The following is a 17,902-nucleotide window of genomic DNA, read 5'->3' on the forward strand; positions in this document are numbered from 1 at the left end:
TCCTCCTGTTCACAGTTTTTCCATGTTGGACTTTTATGAGCTGATCTGTGGTCACTGATGGTTTCAGAGCAGATTTCAGAAGAGTGTTTGCTCCATCTAGTGGCGAAACAAACAAACAGCTTCATTAATGATGCAACAGTGAACTTTCACTCTAGAGGAGGGTGAATTAACCAACTTCACTTCAGTGGTGAATTTATTTTAATTTTTTTTCAGATTTGTAGTTATTTTTAGGTTTTTTTTAGTTTTTTTTTCATCATAGTGAATTAAAATGACTTGGACACAAACACAAATGAAGTTCAGTGCAAACATGGTTTAAAAATCACAGAGATGCAAAAACAAAAACAAAGTAAAAATATCAACAGATTTTAACGACACAGAAGAACATGAAAGGAATATTTGGACATTTTAAAGAAAATATATTAATGCACTTTAATGCAAACGATCAGTAGCCTATCACACTCAGGACTGCAGCCTGAAGTGTAATGCTTAGCTTAGCTTAGTTTAGCTTAGCTTAGCTTAGCTTAGTTTAGTTTAGTTTAGCATGAAGACTGGAAACTAACACATTACATCTGCATTTGTTTAACCTGTAAATAACATGTCTTTTTTTTACATACAGTATATTTTTTAAATTTATGCTTGGATTTAAACAGAGAGCCCTGAATACAACAGGTGAGGCTTAGCCTAGAGGTGGTGACAGGAGGTTACTTGTACTTTGGACTGTAAAGGTCGACTGATAGCGGGTTTTTAAAGGCCGATATAATAATGATAGTTACTTTTTAGAGCAGGATATCCCACAAAAAAAGGCGCATGACGAGTCGACGGTCCAGAATGAGTCACTCTCTACATATTTTATTCACAATAACTCCTTTTGTTCCTTGCTACCTCCCATAGAAAAGACAACTCAGCTGTAAAAAGCTCCACTCCAGTACAGAAGGAAGTTTATTTAGTAGGCTATTTAGTTTAGAGAGCAGCGTTAACGTGGAGTTTAAATCTAAATAATCTCAGGTTCACAGTGGTGTTTTCTTTTCTTTCAGGTGTAATAAGATGATGGAGCTGCCGTTTCTGCCAATAACTTTAGTTGATAAAACCTCATATCGGTGCTTATTAATTAGCCAAACAGATTGATCAGTCGACTTCTACTTTGGAGAGAATCTGACAAACAGCTGTTTCTAGTCTTCATGCTATAAACTAAGATAACAAACCAACGTCAAGAGCCATAACACTGCATATAGTGCAGTATTGATCTTTTCTCATGATAATAAATGAAACTGTCTCTGTGTCTCTGCCTCTCAGGTTCTCCATCACAAAGGACACTCGGTGTTGCAGAAGTCTCCAGATGTGAACAGCCGGTAGACGTTCACCAGGGGGAACATGGTGACCGAGCCGACCAGCGAGCCCATCTGAGCCGCGGCGCCGCACCACACCAGGGCGCTGTGGCTGCGGTCCCTCAGGATGACGCCCACCATCACCTTGACGTAAGACAGAGTCCCAGTGAAGAAGAGCCAGGACAGCACCTGGTGAGGAAGAGGATACACACACACACACACACACACACACAACACAACAACAGTGAGGACTTCACACACTTCACCTGGGAAAATATGGTGAGACACTACAGGCAAAAACATTGTTTTTTCATGCACTGATCAATTTTGAGATTTTGGGCTATTTTTCTTCCTTAGCATGTATTCTCTCAGAAAAGTCAAAAGAAATGGTAGAAAATCCACATTAAGGTGGTTATTTTACTTCATTTTGTCTCTTTTGTTGGTAGATTTCTCCTAAATTCACCAAAAGTTAACAGCTACAGGTATCATTGTAAAACTCTCTCTCTCCTGAACAATTATATAGGCTGCAAAAATGGTCATTTCCTCCATATCCGCAACCAATTGTAAAAGTACGATTTACATTAGCAATCCATGGAATTTTACAGTACAAGTCTTTAAAGGCCGTTTTCTCAAAATGAGTTTTTCCTCAGACTCTGAGCTAGAAATCTCCACTTCAGCAGCACTTACAGACACCAAACCTTCCAGTTTTATTCCTGTCTATATTCTGAAGGTTTTTACAGAGGGGATTGTTGATATATCATTCAAAGCCTGATTTATACAACATTTTATCCCTAAAAACATGACAAAATTTGATTTTTTTGGGCTGGTGACGGTATTTTCTCATTTACAAAGAGATAAAAAAGACATTATGACACAGTTAATTGTTATTTCTCGGCTATTACTTAACATTATCACGTAATTAGCGGCCTGTAAATTAAAGGGTTACCCTATGTGCAGTTTACACATACATATACACGTACCATGCAATAATATCTAGAGACTGATTAAATTAGCTACTAGAATGACTGCTGACTGCAGCCAGGTGCAGCACTGATTGTCCAAGACAAATTTCCCTCCGTGGGACAATAAAGTTTATTTAGATTTTGACACCTCACTAACAGACCAGAAACATGACGTCATGATCCATTATGAGAGAGAGAGTTACTCAACAGGTCTCAGGTGTTTTGTAAAAAGGACGAGTTGAACTTTGCAACAACAGTTTTCTCCTGATAAAGACGCTGAGAAATGTTTCCGACTTGTTTTCTGGGCCACGACGAGTCCGTTACACAATCTGTTTGTGTTTCACTTACAATGATCGCCTCTCCCAGCACCGAGCCCTGAAGCAGAGGACACGGGCTCATCGCCGCCATGGCCATGTTGTAGCTGCCGAACGCCGTCCCAAACGCTGTGAGCACGCCGAGGAACACCAGTGACCTGAAAAACACACACACACACACATAATACAAGAGGTTTTTATTATCAGCAGCAGCAGCCTCCTCATTTTCTAGGAATCCAGCTGGAGATAAAAAGAAATCTGTCCCTTTGATGAAACTTTATTATCTCACATTAACTCTGGGCCAAGACAATTTTTAACCCTGAGAAAAGAGGCGGTGTTGATGTAAAAAAAAAAATACTGAGACAGGTTTCTGTTGCCTTGTCTTCACACCGGCCTTAATTTTCTAATCCACAGTTTCTATTTCAAAGTCTCTCTGAAGTTAATACGAGACCTCGGCAGTCTGGATTAAAGCGTTTAAAGCTGCTGCACAAACACAAAGAGGGAGTTTTAGAGTAAATAGACAAATAAGTCTGGAAGTTAAAGTAGAAAAACAAGTTTGGCTTCTGATGTTCATTTTGTTTTCTCGTTGTTTTTTGGCATAAATTTCTTTTTTTATTTTTAGTCATTCAACAGAAGTTTCATTTTTATTGTGCAATTTCAAATGCTGAGTCTTATCAGTGTTGTAAAGCTGCAGCTGCGTAGATACAGGTCGCCCTGACCCACTGACTCTGCAGTAAACCTGGACACTTGTTTTGAGGTCCCATATTTTACACTTTGAAGTTTTGATACATAGGAAGATTTATTCATGGTTTTAAATCCCAAAATCCATCAAACAAACCTGCTAACAAACCTCACTAACACTGGAGGAACGAGAAGTATTTGCTATAGATGCACGTGTTAATCGGCTCAGAAACACTGTGGTTGGCACTGAAAGAGTTAACTCAATTCACACACTAACCAATTTTCAATTTGTGTGCTCATGTTTATAAAACCTGCTAATATTCAACAAACTGAAGAAAAAATCCAAGGCACTCCTCTAACAAAAAATAAAAAGCCTTTATTAGCAGCAAACAGCCTTCTTCAGGGTGAAGAATTGTTTCCATTTTTAATGATGTACTGATCTATTTTAACCGTTTCATCATTACATAACCATCCTAATAAAGTTTTTTTATTTTTTAGAGGAGTGCCATGGATTTTTCTTCATTTCTTTGTAACTTCATGTCCCTAACCGAAGATTACCCTCGCCAGATACTGAAAAAACTTCTTGAGCACTCTTTCAATATACAATGTAATACAATTCACGATATATATTGATATCATGGGTATCAGGCTTCAACAGGTTGGTGTCGGCCAATCAACAGAGAGGAGGCTCTGATCCCTCTCTTCTGATTGGCTGTTTTCTTTGTGATTGAAATTACACGTAAAGACTCCGATGATCTAAATCCTGCATTATTGGATGGGGGGTCCCAGGTGGGCGTTAAAGGAGACATATTGTGCCCCTTTTCCACAAATTAAAATAGTTCCCAGGTGTCTTAAAGACATGTCTGTGACATGCTTTGGTCAAAATACCCCAAGGATTAAACATCACAGCTCTTTTTATTCACTCAAAACAGCCCTGTTCAGATCGGCTGGTTTCAGTGCCTGTCCCTTTAAATGCAAATGAACCACTGCTTGCCCCGCCCCTTCTACCGGTACGAGGGTAAAACCACATGGATTTCAACCTCAGGAGGCTGAAAATTACAGATTTTTTTGTCAATTATCACATTTTGGGGGCCAGAAGGCAAAACAAACACCCAAATATATGTTAAAGGGACATTGTGTAACTTCTCCTGTTATCTATTCACAAAAATCTATTATTTCGTTCAAAAGTATGTTTTTCATTAATCAGTAATCACCCCCATCAACAAACTGAAGTGTTCCGGTAAGCTCTGAATTTGCCGTTCATATCATTCATATCTACATGGAGCGGGTAAGCTCGGTGCTAGCTGCCATGTCGTGCCGCCATATTTTTACGTTCAGTCCGTCTGACGTCTACCCAATTTCACGTGAATGTAGCATGAAATACGACTGAGTTGCTTTCGATATACAACCGCAAAGCTAGATGGGAGTAATTCCTACACAATGTACCTTTAAAGGGACAACGAGGAGTTTCTATTTGGTTATAAAAAAAGTCTCACGTTGATGTGGATGAATCTACGCTACCCACACTTGTTAATGGGCCCATTTTCGATAAATATATAGTTTTACGGGCGGCAGTGGCTCAGGTGGTAGAGCGGGTCATCCAATGATCAGAGGGTTGGCGGTTTGAATCCCGCTCTGTCCCGGTTGCTGCCGTAGTGTCCTTGGGCAAGACACCATACCCACCTTGCTCCTGATGGGTCGTGGTTAGCGCCTTGCATGGCAGCTTCCGCCATCAGTGTGTGAATGTGTGTGTGAATGGGTGAATGCGATGTACTGTAAAGCGCTTTGGGTATCGTTCAGGTATAGTAAAGCGCTATATAAATACAGACCATTTACCATTTGTCTCTATCGTTATTTTGTTATTATTAGTGGTGGTGGAAATGCTGGTCGGGCCGACCAGCGCTTCTTTACTTTCGGTTTCGTGGCGGGTCATGAGAGTAACGCAGCCGAATCGCTGTTTATGGTCAGAACTACGATGGTAAACCTCTGACTTTAATTCGCTTTTCCAAAACTCCTCGTTGTCCCTTTAAAGAGCCTTCAAGAAGTGACATTTCCATAATACTTCCCCTTTAAAGGCAGTCACTGTTACATTGTGACATCACAAAATAAAGTTTATTAAAGACTCATTTTGAAGACTTTTAAAACATTTTTTTTACCTGTTTGGGAAGAACATGGCGACGGTGCAGGCCACCGGGTTGGCCACGGACGCCAGAGCGGCGGACAGGTGATAGGCCAAGTTCCCGTAGGGCATGCAGGAGAACGTCTGCACCGAGGGCAGCAGGCCGTTGGTGGCGCCGTTGACCCACACCACCATGAAGTAGATGAAGCTCAGCTGGTACACGGACTGTTTGGGGCTCTGGGCCGCCACCGCCACCTCCTGGCTCTTCTTCACCGCCGCCTCTCCATCAGTGTCCGCTCCGGGGTTGTCCAGGCCGTAGCTCACGGATGTCACCGTGTCGTCCGGCACCAGGTTTTCCGTGGACAGCTCGAACGTCCGTGGGAGTTTGTTCAGAGCGACGAAAGCGGCCAGGCTGACGCTCGTCATGGCCGCCAGGAAGAAGAAGAAAACCTCTGTGGAGAAGTTGGGAGGCAGATACTCGGTGTGCAAGGACCACATGTCTTCTCCACCAACACCCGTGTGGTTTCCCGTGGAGGCGTTCACACACTTGGCGATGCCCACGCCTTGAGCCAGAGCGACCACGCCGGGGATGAAGCCGCTCAGGCCTTCCCCGATGAAATAGGTGGTGATGTATTTGGCCGGCAGCTGCATCATGAAGGGCAGGAAGGTGACGGAGGAGGTGCAGTCCACCAGCGAGAGGAAGAAGGTGATGATGAAGAAGGCCGTGCTGCGCGGCGCCCCGGCCACCACCGTCGTCCGGTCCCAGAAGAAGGCGAGCAGCACGCAGGACAGGACGCCGATGGAGAGGATGGAGTAGATGACGACGCGCTCCTTGAGGTGGCCGGGGCAGAGCTTGTGCATGAGCGTGACCAGCAGAGGCCCCAGGTTGGCCAGCTGGATGATGACGGTCAGGTAAGAGGGAAGCTCCCAGCCCTCGGGCAGCGCGTTGACGATGAGAGGAAGCTCCACCCACAGGCCGTTCACCGCCACCCAGGAGCCCAGGCCGAAGGCGCCGGCCAGCAGGTGGACGAGCAGCGCCATGATGGATCAGATCAGTGTGGAGAAGAAACTCTGGAGAAGAAGAAGACGAAGGACGAAGGAGGAGAAACACTCGGCCTGAACAGCTCCACCTCTGCTGCGCGTCACATCTACAGAAACACAGAAACACAGAGGCAGGAAGTCAGTTGATGGTCAGATGTCACACGGAGCAGAAACTGGGATAGAGTGATAGTTCAACATTTTGGCAAATTGGCCCATTGCCATAATCCCTATAGTCGTAGCAGTAGGTTCGTAGTAGGTCCTTTAATTGGCGGTGCAAGCTGTTTTTAGAACGGCGGAGCAGAGCCGTGAGCTGCTCAGAGCTACGCTACGGAGGCTCATGGGATTTCTTGGTTTCCCTCATCAAACTCATCAAATACACAATCCAACAACTCCAAAACGCTCTGGTGGACAAGTTGTGACCTGCACATTCACCACGCTATGAGATAATAACAGAACGTTACCAGACAGAGTTGTTTTAGAGGTAAATTCATGCAAAACCGCTGATGCACGTTGCCTTCAGGGACAGTTTTTCGGCAAGGAGTCTGAATTTACCTCTAAAACAACTCTGTCTGGTAACGTTCTGTTATTACCTCATAGCGTGACAATTAAAGGTAACAAACCTACTGCTATGACTATAGGGATTATGGCAATGGGCCAATTTGCCAAAATGTTGAACTATCCCTTTAAAGTATTGGAGTTTAGTAGCTGTTCATGTGTTAGAATCTAGTCCAGTAAAATAATAGCATAATAACCTATAAATAATGAGAACTCTAAACCTTTCCCTTTGTTTCAGTGCAAAGCAGCACGTTATTAAGATGTTTAGATTTAATGAACGATCCTTTTACAAAACATATATGAACAACCTGAAATTTCTTAAAAAAAATATGTGACATTTCAACAACATTATGCCTCCTTCTGTCATCTATGTAATGTTCACACACATTCATCCCACGGGCCGGATTGGGAGTTAGATTTTTGACAAACGGCCAATACACTGGATAAGTACTTCTTTTCACCTGAATGATCCCAGGTCATTCATGACTTTCAAAGTGTTACGTGAAGTAGAGCAGAGGTCACCTGAGGTCAGTGACTTCATCTGGTGTAAGTCACTGTGCATTCATTCATTTTTATCTCTTTAAACATACGTAAACTCACTCCACTCTTCACTGTTTTGTTGTTGCTCCAAACAGCTGATACAACTTTCACATCCCTGCAGTGCTGCTGTCACATGTCACTCACAGGCCGCCGTACTCTCCCACACTGACCTCATGCTGATGGACTCACAGTGTCTTGTGCAAACAACCACATGATGTAGAGACATGTGTGTGTTTTTTTAAGCACATGTCACACAAACTGCAGCGTTATTGACGACTGGAGAGTACAAACACATCCACAGCTGATCACACTTAAGGCAAAAAAGGAAATGAAATAATGTGGTAGCTACTCACGAGTGTCTTCAGTCCCTGGAGGTGTGGGATTGGACTCGCTGTCATCTTACATACATGGAGGTTTAGTGACAGAGCTGCTGCTTCACTCTCACACGCTGATGGAAATCACATGGCTGCCGGCGAGGTCAGAGTCCACAGCCGCTCCGCTGGATAACAGAGGGCAGTGTCTAAAATCCACCGAGCTTCCTTCAAACGCACCAGCTCTTACTGTAATTAGGTCAAGTCAGTGAAGCACCTCGAGGTGGCCTTGACATTTCTACACACACAGTTTACACACATGCATGCATTCGCCTGCTGCAGCAGAAAAATGAAATGTGCTGCACTAGTTGTTTTTGGACGTCCAGTCGTCCACACCCACTCAGACCGGAGCGACATTACAGGAAGAGGCGGGGAGGGAAAAATGAAGTGTGCTTTTCTTTTTTTTCTTTTTCCTTTTGTTTTTTTTTACTGTTTGTTTTTTAACCTCCAGGATATGAACAGTGTAAACTATGTAGAAGAGAAAAAGAAGGAAAGGTGACACCAAGATGTGGTATGATGGGAATTTGAGGTTGTTTTTTTTAAACAATCGCCTCCCTCTTCTTTATAGTTATTACACATTCATTAATTTTAATGTTTTTTTGTTTTTGTTTTTGTTTTGTTTTGTTTTTTTTTACATATTTTGATCTTTGTTTCTATTGTCTTAACTATTTCCATAATTTTATCTTATGCTTGTTGTATTTTGTGAAGCACCTTGCAACCTTGGTTTTGAAAGGTGCTATAGAAATAAAGTTTATTACTATTAATATTATTAGATTTGGTGTCTTGGATGACAGATTTAAAAAGAAATGACCTAAGAAATGTCATATTTTTTTGATTTTTTTCAGAATAAAAGACTTATAATGATTTCTGACTGGATATCCATGTAAGAAATTAGATGCTAGTAGCTTAGTAGCTACTTTTTCATATTTTTATATGAATGAATGTAGGTCAAATGTTGCTGCTTCCTGTGGTGGCTTTTAAATGAATGTCTAGTCACGTACTGTAGTTTCTCAGTGTGTGTGTGTGTGTGTGTGTGTGTGTGTGTGTGTGTGTGTGTGTGTGTGTGTGTGTGTGTGTGTGTGTGTGTGTGTGTGTGTGTCAGCAGGTTTCAGATTAACATAAGTATGTTAAGTCAAATTCAAACACAGTGAAGAACAAAGACAAGAAGCTCTGAGGTCACAGAGCCTCGAGGTACAGACAGTGTGTGTGTGTGTGTGTGTGTGTGTGTGTGTGTGTGTGTGTGTGTGTGTGTGTGTGTGTGTGTGTGTGTGTGTGGTTCACTTGTAGCTGCACGACAGTGAGTGGGAAGGTTTTGGCGTCTTGTGCAACAAACTATTGCAAAATGATTTCATGGAAGAACGTAACACACACACACGCACACACACACCTGCCTCCTGTTCACAGTTGATCCTCAGTGGGTGGTGGTGTCATTACACTACATCTGCCCGTGTTTCATCATCAACCAGAGTGAATGATGAATGATAAATGAACATCTTTGACCTGACGATGGCGCTACATGAACGTATGAGGCGTTTACTGACATCAGGACATTCAACCCTGAAAACCACAACTATGAAACTCAACTCAGGTTGATGTTTGATTTAAGGCAGGAAATGCATTTCCTGGAGGAAATACGGGTGAATGCTGAAAGCTGGAAGCTGAATGAGCTGAATAAATTGTGAAAACAATGCTGAATTAAGTGAAGGAACTGTTGAAGCAATCTTGTAGAGATGAAACAATACATGAAGAATATGAAATGGTCAAATTATTTGAATTGTTGAAGCATTGTCGAAACATTTTTGAACCATTAGCCTACTAATATAGATGAACGTATGAGGCGTTTACTGACATCAGGACATTAAACACTGAAAACCACAAATATGAAACTCAACTCAGGTAGATGTTTTTTTGCAGAAGTAAGCAGAATATTTGTGTTAATATACTGTAAGTCTTAAATAGTTCTATCTTCCGACAGCAATCACTTCTATAGAGTGTTTGGTCTGAAACACGGGTCTGTCAGTCACTCTGCTCTGCTGTAAGCCGAGGAGAAAACTTTCCTTGTATCCTACAACCTTTATCCAATGAGGAGAGAGAACGGCATAAAGGGGCGGTCCTCTCTCTGTGTGCAGCCAAGGGATGCGCGTGAATGTGGTGACGTAGGGACGAGGGCGGGGACTGCTAACTCCATCTGCTGACAGGAAGTTAGCCAAAACGACAGGATCGCTTACTTCTGCTTTAATAGCCTAATAAAAAAAAAAAAAACCCAACAATAATCAATCAATATAAAAAAAGCGACAGACCGGTCTTGGTGTCTTTGTTTAAAACAACTTGATATTTGAGTTTGTTGTTTAAATTGTGAGAAAACATAATAAAATCCAAGATTATTTCAGCTTCTCTTCAGTGTCGGTGATGAACAAACAGGTGTTCGTCCATGTTCTTCATTTTCTCTCACGCACCATAAACATTTTCACTTCTGCTTTTTTTTCTCGTCTTCATCATCTCAGTTTTGAGCTTTGCTTGTTTCAGATAAACAATTTGCTATTTTTAGCTCATTTGTATTTCCCTACACACCCTGAATATCTGGTTTTCTTTCCTGTGGGTTTTTAGCTTTAGCTTTAGCTTAGCAAAGTAACATAACATCAGTGCATCACTGCAATACTAATGCAATAGTGTAACATGTTTAGCCTAATAATAATGTCTAATATTGACACTATTAGAGTTACACTGTTATATTATTAATCTATTTTTGCACTGATGACAGCATTATTTGGTCGTTGTGCAGCTAAAATCAACATATTTACATTATGTTAAAGTGAAATCAGTAAATTTACAAGTTCAATTTATATATTTATATGTAAAGTCTTCATTGAATAACTGTAACTGTAGCTAATAATGTGATAAAATAAATATGATCTGAAATTTAGTGACTCCAAAGTCTAAAGTAGAGATTTCTTGTTTTACCTGTCCTGACTTTACTTCCTGTGTGGGCGGAGCCTCAGAATCTACACCTGTGTTCATCTGTCTTTCATGTTGAGTTTGGACCGTGTGAAGATGAACAGCTCTGTGACATGTAAAGCAAATTTTACGTATTATTGTGATTAATAAGAATCTTTTTTTTATGCTGTCAGACAAACCAGTTCAAACTGAACTTTATTTAAAACACTGATTGGAGCGTTTCCTCATCTGTCCAACTCCAAACAGATGTTGCCATGTTTTGTATATTCTCATGGCTCTGATAACAGTGTTTCTTTCTGGTCACAGCTGTTTTCATTGATAAACGTCTGATCGACTGTTTAACTCAGGTGGAGACCAAAGACGGAGCTACAAGGAGAGAGACACACAGCTCCACATGTTGATGCTGCTCCACATCTGGTTGTTGCGTTCACTAACTAACTAATGTTACAGTTATATTGTGTTCACAGCAGCAGAAAACACATTATCTCATATTTCAGCTTTTACCGTTGATCTTGTCTATATATTATCAATTAAAAAGAACAGATTAATGTATACCAGCAGCATGGATTGAACATTTTAGTGGACTATATTAAATGCATGTGGTAAAATTGACCTTAAATGTTCATTTATATAATATATATATATATTTTTTTTACTTCTACTCCACTACATGTATATTTAAATCTTTACTTTATAGATTTCATTTTAATAAAACTAACTCTAATAGACTATGATACGTTGTTACAAGTTAATAAAACATTTCTTTGATCGCCTGAAGCCAATTCACACTCGACTCACAGGCTGCCCAGCACTTTATAAAATATTTGACCTCCACTTTAACCAGCTGTGATATTAAAGCGAAGCACACATTAAAATATGATAATACGAAACATATTAGTGTTAATGAATGCTTGCATTTTTTATAGTGAAGGTAATACATTTCTACTTTAATTATGTTGTTTTAAATAAATGAATTCTACATCCATTACATTTCCTCACTGTGGTGCTGCTACTTTTACTCAAAGGATCCATCTGCTTCTTGTCTCTGCTCAAACTTTACCATTTTAATCTTTCAGGAACAGTTAAACATTTTCAGAAATGTTCTCACTCGCTTCCTCGTCATGAGTTAAAGAGGTGAAAATAAAATCCTGGTTCTATTGCCTCTCTAAAATGTCAGCCTGCTCCTCTCCTGGATCATATAAACTCTTTAAAGACTTAACAATGATCTACTACAACGACACACATGTGTGAAAAGCATGAAGTCAGATTTATGAAAGAAGTGGAGAGAGAAAAGTAAAAACAGATCGTCACATGAAGCAGCAAAGACAAAGAAAGTTTCACAAAGTCAGATCATCACAGGACCGAGATAAAGAGAGAGGTAGCTGATTTCACTTCTGGTTTTCAAGCATTGGGGGTTGAACTGGGGCGTCTGCTGCTGCTACTGCAAGATACGCAGCGTACTACTACTACCACTACTGCTAATTATGCAGATTAAGATCAGATATAGCGCCATAAACACAACGTTCACTTTGGACTGGACAAAAAAAAAAAGTGTGAGGAAGGCGACTCGCTGAGCTGAGCTGCATTCATGAATTCAATACGAGTTCTGTTGGAAAAAGAAAATTGTGCAAGCGCGTGTCAACACAACACACAGCGAATGAATCTTTTTAGACTTGTGGCCACATGATAAGACATTCTTCATTGTGTTTGCCAAGTTAAATGTGTGTGTGTGTGGAGGAGGGGGTGTGAGGTGAGTTTATATGTAATCCTTTGAGAGATGATTACAGGTGAACGAAGTGCAGGTTCGAGGCCGTGGTGTTTTTTTTTAACTGCGACAAAGAGGCGACAGACAAAAAAAGGAGGTACACTCAATAAGATTATTTATGTTATTGTACAATCTGCATTTTTTTTTTAACAAATAATAATAAAAAAAAAAGATTAGTAAGATGTACAGTATTTTTGAATGATCATTATCTGGTGTGGACCGAGGACTCCTCCTGCCTCGTCACATTGAGTCCACCCAGAGCTCCAGTGATGGGAGGGGGGAGGAAGGGAGGAGGGAGGAAGGGAGGAAGGGATGAGGGAGGGAGGGGAGCCTGGAATGACTTTCATGAATGCTCATTGTGTGTGTGTACAGATATATGTGTGTGCATGTGTGTCTGCATGTACCTGTTTTTGTATACTTGAGTGTGTGTGTGTGTGTGTGAGTGTCGGCAAGAAGTGGAATGTCACATGGCAGATGATGAGGAGGAGGAGGAAGGAGGAGGAGGGAGGAGGATAAAGGTTTGGAAGCAAAACAGAGGAGTTTTTCAGGGGAGGAAGAGGAGGAAAAGGAGGAAAAAGATGGAGGCAAAAGTAGCAGAGGGGCTCAGTTGGTGTAGATCTGGCCCTCGGGCGGCTGAGGAAGCTTCATGTTTTCCTTGCAGGTCATGAGCCGTCGCAGCTCCAGCAGCACCATCCGGATGCTGTAGGAGTTCTGCCACTTGGCCAGTGCAGTCACCGCATGCATGTCAACCTGCAGGAGGAGGAAGAGGAGGAGGAGGAGGAGGAGGAGGAAGAGTAGAGAGGACACCTGTGATGCTGCACCATGGATTGTCACATTAAAACAACAACACAAATCGTCTGTTGTAAAATCACCATTAACATAAATACTCAACACTTTCTCAACGTACAGTAACATACAGAGCTATGAAGGAGAGGAATGCACTTCCTAATTATGTTAAACTTTATCTATTTTCTTTTATTTTTACTCTATCTATTCTTCTTTGCTCCTGCTTTAACTCTGTGTTTTTGTTTTTATGCTGTTTTTTTCCCCAATGATTTATCTTTATGTAAAGCACATTGAGTTGCCTTAGTATGAAATGCGCTATATACATTGCCTTGTAAACAACAGAAAAACGTGGTACATTTTAAAATAAAATTAAGAGATTATTATTTAACCCAAAATTTTAAACCATTAGTGCAAATTTGCAAACAGGTTATTTGTAAATACCTGTTCTCAGTGTTAGATCATGGCATCTTTAGGATTTACATTAAATGTTATGTGATTATTCAATGTATGAGTTTGTAATTCTGATGCTTAGTGTATTTGTATGTGTTAAGTATGTGTCTTTTATATGCATTTTCATTATGTATGTATTAAATATGTGATTTTTATATTTGGTTTGTATAGTCACTTATGATTAATAACTGCTGCTTTGCAAAAGCTAATAGGTATCTTAAGAAACTAAACTAAACTAAATGGATTTTAAGATTCCTCATGTTCATTCATGTATGTTCAGATTGAGCTGTGTTGACATTTAAATAAAGTTTTCCTCACATGATGTCAGCTTCTCTTTTGAAAAACACAACTCAGAAAAACACCTCATTGGAACAACTGAAAGATGCAAAACAACCACCGCGCATGTTTCCACTGCTCTGACAGAGAAAATGTGATTTCATGTTGATGCTCTCTGATCTGAAATCAAGAATGAGACTCATCCCACAGTCTGAGTGAAACCAGTTTAACATTTGTTCACCACCAGTTTTTTTTCAAATTGTGAGTGTTGCATTTAGATATCTTATCCTTTATTCTTGTCAGCTGATCAGATTGAGTCTAAATTTTTAACGGTATACTGCTCTATAGGTTGAGCCAGAATCACTGTAATGGTTTCATTAGTTCTAGATTCAAGCAGCTGGAAGAGGAGCTTGTTCATCTGGACTGACCAGTCAACACAGTGCGATGTGAGTAAGTCTTCCTTCAACTGTCTGCTTCCTCGATTAAGTAAAAAAATTAAATAAATGCTACTCTAGTGTGTTAACAAGCTTTCAACCTTTCATATTACCAAATCAACAAAAGCCAAAAGCAGTTCAAAAAGCATCATCAATGAGTCAAAAAGGCAAAGTAACGACAGGTTTTTTAGTTTTTACTCACCACACCGTTGGAGGTGTGCACGCCATTCAAGTTTATCTTTGTCACAAATCTGACAAACGGTGGTGACTCTGGGTATCCTGGCCCACATTCAACCTTCAGATTGTACATCCTGTTTTCATAGCTCGTCTGTGGACACATGCAAATGAGGAGGAAGAAGAGGAGGAGGAATTAATGCAATTAATCTAATGATATCAGCCATGGGAAAATAAAACAAATCCTTATTATATTATATTATATACATTATAGCAGTAAGGTCTAGTTAAAAACATTTAAAAAAAAAATTAAACATTTAGCATTTAAATGATCAAATAAGGAATTCATCTTGTGTTTTATGACGTGCTACCTGTTGCTTCCTGTCATTTCTTGGTGCGCCACTTCCTCATACTCGCTTTCGCAAATTAATGAAGCATCATCACATTCATTACAATTCACCCCCAGTGCAGCAGCTGCTTTAAATGAGATAAACTTGGCAGAGCTTCACATTCACACTCACAGCCGCCCGGGCCTGTGACTATACAGCCTTTTAACAACCCGACACAAGGCGCTGCAGAGTCTCTCAAGCCTGTTATGACATCGTCCGACCGTATTGAAGGAAGGAAGGGGCTGGACTGTGTGAGCCGTGTGTGTGTGTGTGTCTGACAGCAGCAAGCAGCACTCACCCGGGGAGGGCCGAGGATCACTCCTCTCCACCGTGTTAAGGTCATGTCCTCGTCATCCTCCAGACCCCAGCTCACCGTCCCATCTCCCACACCTTTCTGGCCTTCCTCCAGCTCCTCCAGGAGCCGGAAATTGCGAGGAACTTTAACGGCTGGTTGGTGGAAAACACAAAAACACATTACTACCTACACACATGCACCAACATGACAAGGTAGATTCAGGTATCACCACTTCATCTGCCAGGGAGATGACTTGCAGATATGCTTAATGAAAAAAACAAGAAGAAGGGAAAAAAAAGAAGATATGAGCAGGTTGGATCATGAGCTAAAATAATAATAAGAAAGAAAGGCCTCAGTGCAGCAGCTTTGATCCGCCTTCAGACAGCGGGCAGATGTTCGTCATTTCATTTCCTTTAATTCAGCATCTGGGCTCGACGGTGCTACTGCTGCTGCATCGTTTGGCCTCTGCAGTGAGATATGATGGTGCTGCACTGTGAACTGAGCCGTGCAAACACACACACACACACATATACACACACAGAGAGAGAGAGCCGGCTGATGCAGCAGTCCAGCCCAGAGTGTCTGTCCTCACCGAAACTCATCACATTAAATCATGTTTTCGTGATGAGCAGCAGCAGGTCAGGTCGGTGCCGCAGACTGTTCACAGTAAAAACACCAAGTCTGTGTGTTGCGTTTAAAAATATAATCGTGCACCATTGCTGGATGTTGATTCACACATATCTACAGATCAGACATCAGACGTCAATGAGCCGGTTTGTGATGGTTTTTGATGCTGTTAGATGAGCTAACTCAACCCGGACGTCAGGGTGGTGGTGCTGCTGGTTGTGGCTCACGCAGGACAAAGTTACCGTGTTAAATCGCTGTATTAAATCAAAGCCAGTAGGTTAAACAGTGTTAAAAACGCAGATTGAGTGAAGTTAAATCGCCACACGGCCGCTAAACGCTATTAAATCCCTCTATCGGCAGCAGTTAAGTTACGCCGCATCTGCCTTTATCCACCTTAACTTGCGCTAGCTTAGCATGTAGCATCGCTTCCTATTCATTCTCTCCGGCGGCTTCAGCCTCTCGCGCTAGCTCGTTTCTGTAGCTCGAGTCGGTACAAAGTTACCGTCAGGAGTCAAACTTCACATCTACACCGCGGAGATTCACTGAGCCGATCGTTTCACGGCGGCTTTTTAGGATGATTTATTTCTCTCGAGCATTTACCTGATCCGGCGGCGACCGCCATCTTGTCGCTACACAGCGGGAACGCGCACGCAGCTGATTTTTTGCCATTGTGGCCGACGGCGCGTGGCGTGGCGTGCGTGCGCGTGGAAGGAAGGAACGCACAGCATCGTTTCCTTTGTTGTTGTCTGGCCAATGGCCTGACAGAAAGTATGTTGTCATACAGGATATGTTATGTATTGACTATGGCGACTGTTTCTGACAATATTCTTCTTCCTCTTCTTCCTTGGAAATTCTACTTCATATATGAAAAATTACCAAACGTTGCACAAAGCTCCAGTCCCATGCCAGATTTGCTCAAATGCAAGGACATGTCAATATTCCTAGGCTTAGGCACAATAAGTGTCTAGAGTAAAAACTTTCCTAATAAACCAACGGTATGCTACAGTTTTGCAACTTTCACCAAAATGTAGCCCCAATACTTTAGAAACTTCTGTACGATTAAATCCAGTGCAAATTATAAAGTCCATCACTTTTTTTTCAAAAACTATAAAACTTATTAAAGGGACAACGAGGAGTTTTGGAAAAGCGAAGCGTTTTTACAACCGGTGCAAGACAGACTCATGTTTTCATTCATCAATAATTAAAGTCAGAGGTTCAAAGACGATCACATACCGTCGTAGTTCCGACCATAAACGGCGATTCGGCTCCGTTATTCTCATGACTCGCAGCGAAACCGAAAGTAAAGAAACACTGGTCGGCTCGACCAGCATTTCCACCACCACTAATAATAACAAAATAACGATAGAGACAAAACGATATATTTATCGAAAATGGGCCCATTAACAAGTGTGGGTAACGTAGATTCATCCACATTAATATGAGACTTTTTTATAACCAAATAGAAACTCCTCGTTGTCCCTTTAAATCTGTCTTCTCTTTTTGCTCAGTTGACACCATATTTGCTGTGACTGCATCTTCAGACCGTCTTTCACAAAAATACCACCTGGTTTTTGATATTTGAAAAATTGAGCCCACAGTGCATGAAAACGTTTGACTGTAAACAGTAGCTAATGTAAACATATACCAGCCAATTCTTGCTAAATACATTTTCAATCCTCCGGAAAAACATTGACAACATTTTGGAGTCAAGGTTGATGAAGTTTGGCAAATATCAGAATTTTATCTCAAAAACTGATTTTTTGAAAACATTTTTAATTCTGCTCTCATTGGAAACAAATGCAGTAAAACATTTGTTGTTGAAAACAAATCATCAACATTTCCA

General features: G+C 41.1%; 2 protein-coding genes across 2 annotated transcripts; both read right to left on the bottom strand.

Annotated features, from left to right (window-relative positions):
* Positions 1 to 496: 496 nt before the first annotated feature.
* slc52a3-1 (solute carrier family 52 member 3-1) lies at positions 497 to 8,220 on the bottom strand. The gene is made up of 4 exons (XM_083974907.1): positions 7,891 to 8,220; positions 5,439 to 6,549; positions 2,636 to 2,759; positions 497 to 1,514 (listed from the first exon to the last, which is right to left on the bottom strand). Exons 2-4 carry the CDS (start codon positions 6,440 to 6,442, stop codon positions 1,302 to 1,304), a joined length of 1,341 nt encoding a protein of 446 aa, XP_083831033.1. The 5' UTR covers positions 6,443 to 6,549; positions 7,891 to 8,220; the 3' UTR covers positions 497 to 1,301.
* A 4,506-nt stretch (positions 8,221 to 12,726) lies between these two features.
* On the bottom strand, positions 12,727 to 16,699 carry LOC310988738 (ubiquitin-conjugating enzyme E2 variant 1-like). The gene is made up of 4 exons (XM_083975435.1): positions 16,660 to 16,699; positions 15,436 to 15,584; positions 14,777 to 14,902; positions 12,727 to 13,378 (listed from the first exon to the last, which is right to left on the bottom strand). Exons 1-4 carry the CDS (start codon positions 16,679 to 16,681, stop codon positions 13,232 to 13,234), a joined length of 444 nt encoding a protein of 147 aa, XP_083831561.1. The 5' UTR covers positions 16,682 to 16,699; the 3' UTR covers positions 12,727 to 13,231.
* Between the last annotated feature and the right edge of the window lie 1,203 nt (positions 16,700 to 17,902).

Source organism: Trachurus trachurus, assembly GCF_905171665.1.
Source record: "Trachurus trachurus genome assembly, chromosome: 7".
Classification (NCBI taxonomy): Eukaryota; Metazoa; Chordata; class Actinopteri; order Carangiformes; family Carangidae; genus Trachurus; species Trachurus trachurus.

What these genes read in the sequence shown, in the direction of transcription:
- slc52a3-1 (XM_083974907.1), bottom strand. Translation starts at nt 6,442, where the DNA reads ATGGCGCTGCTCGTCCACCTGCTGGCCGGCGCCTTCGGCCTGGGCTCC. An exon ending in GCCATGTTCTTCCCAAACAG is followed by an intron (nt 2,760 to 5,438) that starts GTAAAAAAAATG and finishes TGTGTTTTTCAG; the next exon opens with GTCACTGGTGTTCCTCGGCG. An exon ending in TGCTGGGAGAGGCGATCATT is followed by an intron (nt 1,515 to 2,635) that starts GTAAGTGAAACA and finishes CTTCCTCACCAG; the next exon opens with GTGCTGTCCTGGCTCTTCTT.
- LOC310988738 (XM_083975435.1), bottom strand. Translation starts at nt 16,681, where the DNA reads ATGGCGGTCGCCGCCGGATCAG. An exon ending in TGATCCTCGGCCCTCCCCGG is followed by an intron (nt 14,903 to 15,435) that starts GTGAGTGCTGCT and finishes ATGTGTCCACAG; the next exon opens with ACGAGCTATGAAAACAGGAT. An exon ending in TGCACACCTCCAACGGTGTG is followed by an intron (nt 13,379 to 14,776) that starts GTGAGTAAAAAC and finishes CTCCTCCTGCAG; the next exon opens with GTTGACATGCATGCGGTGAC.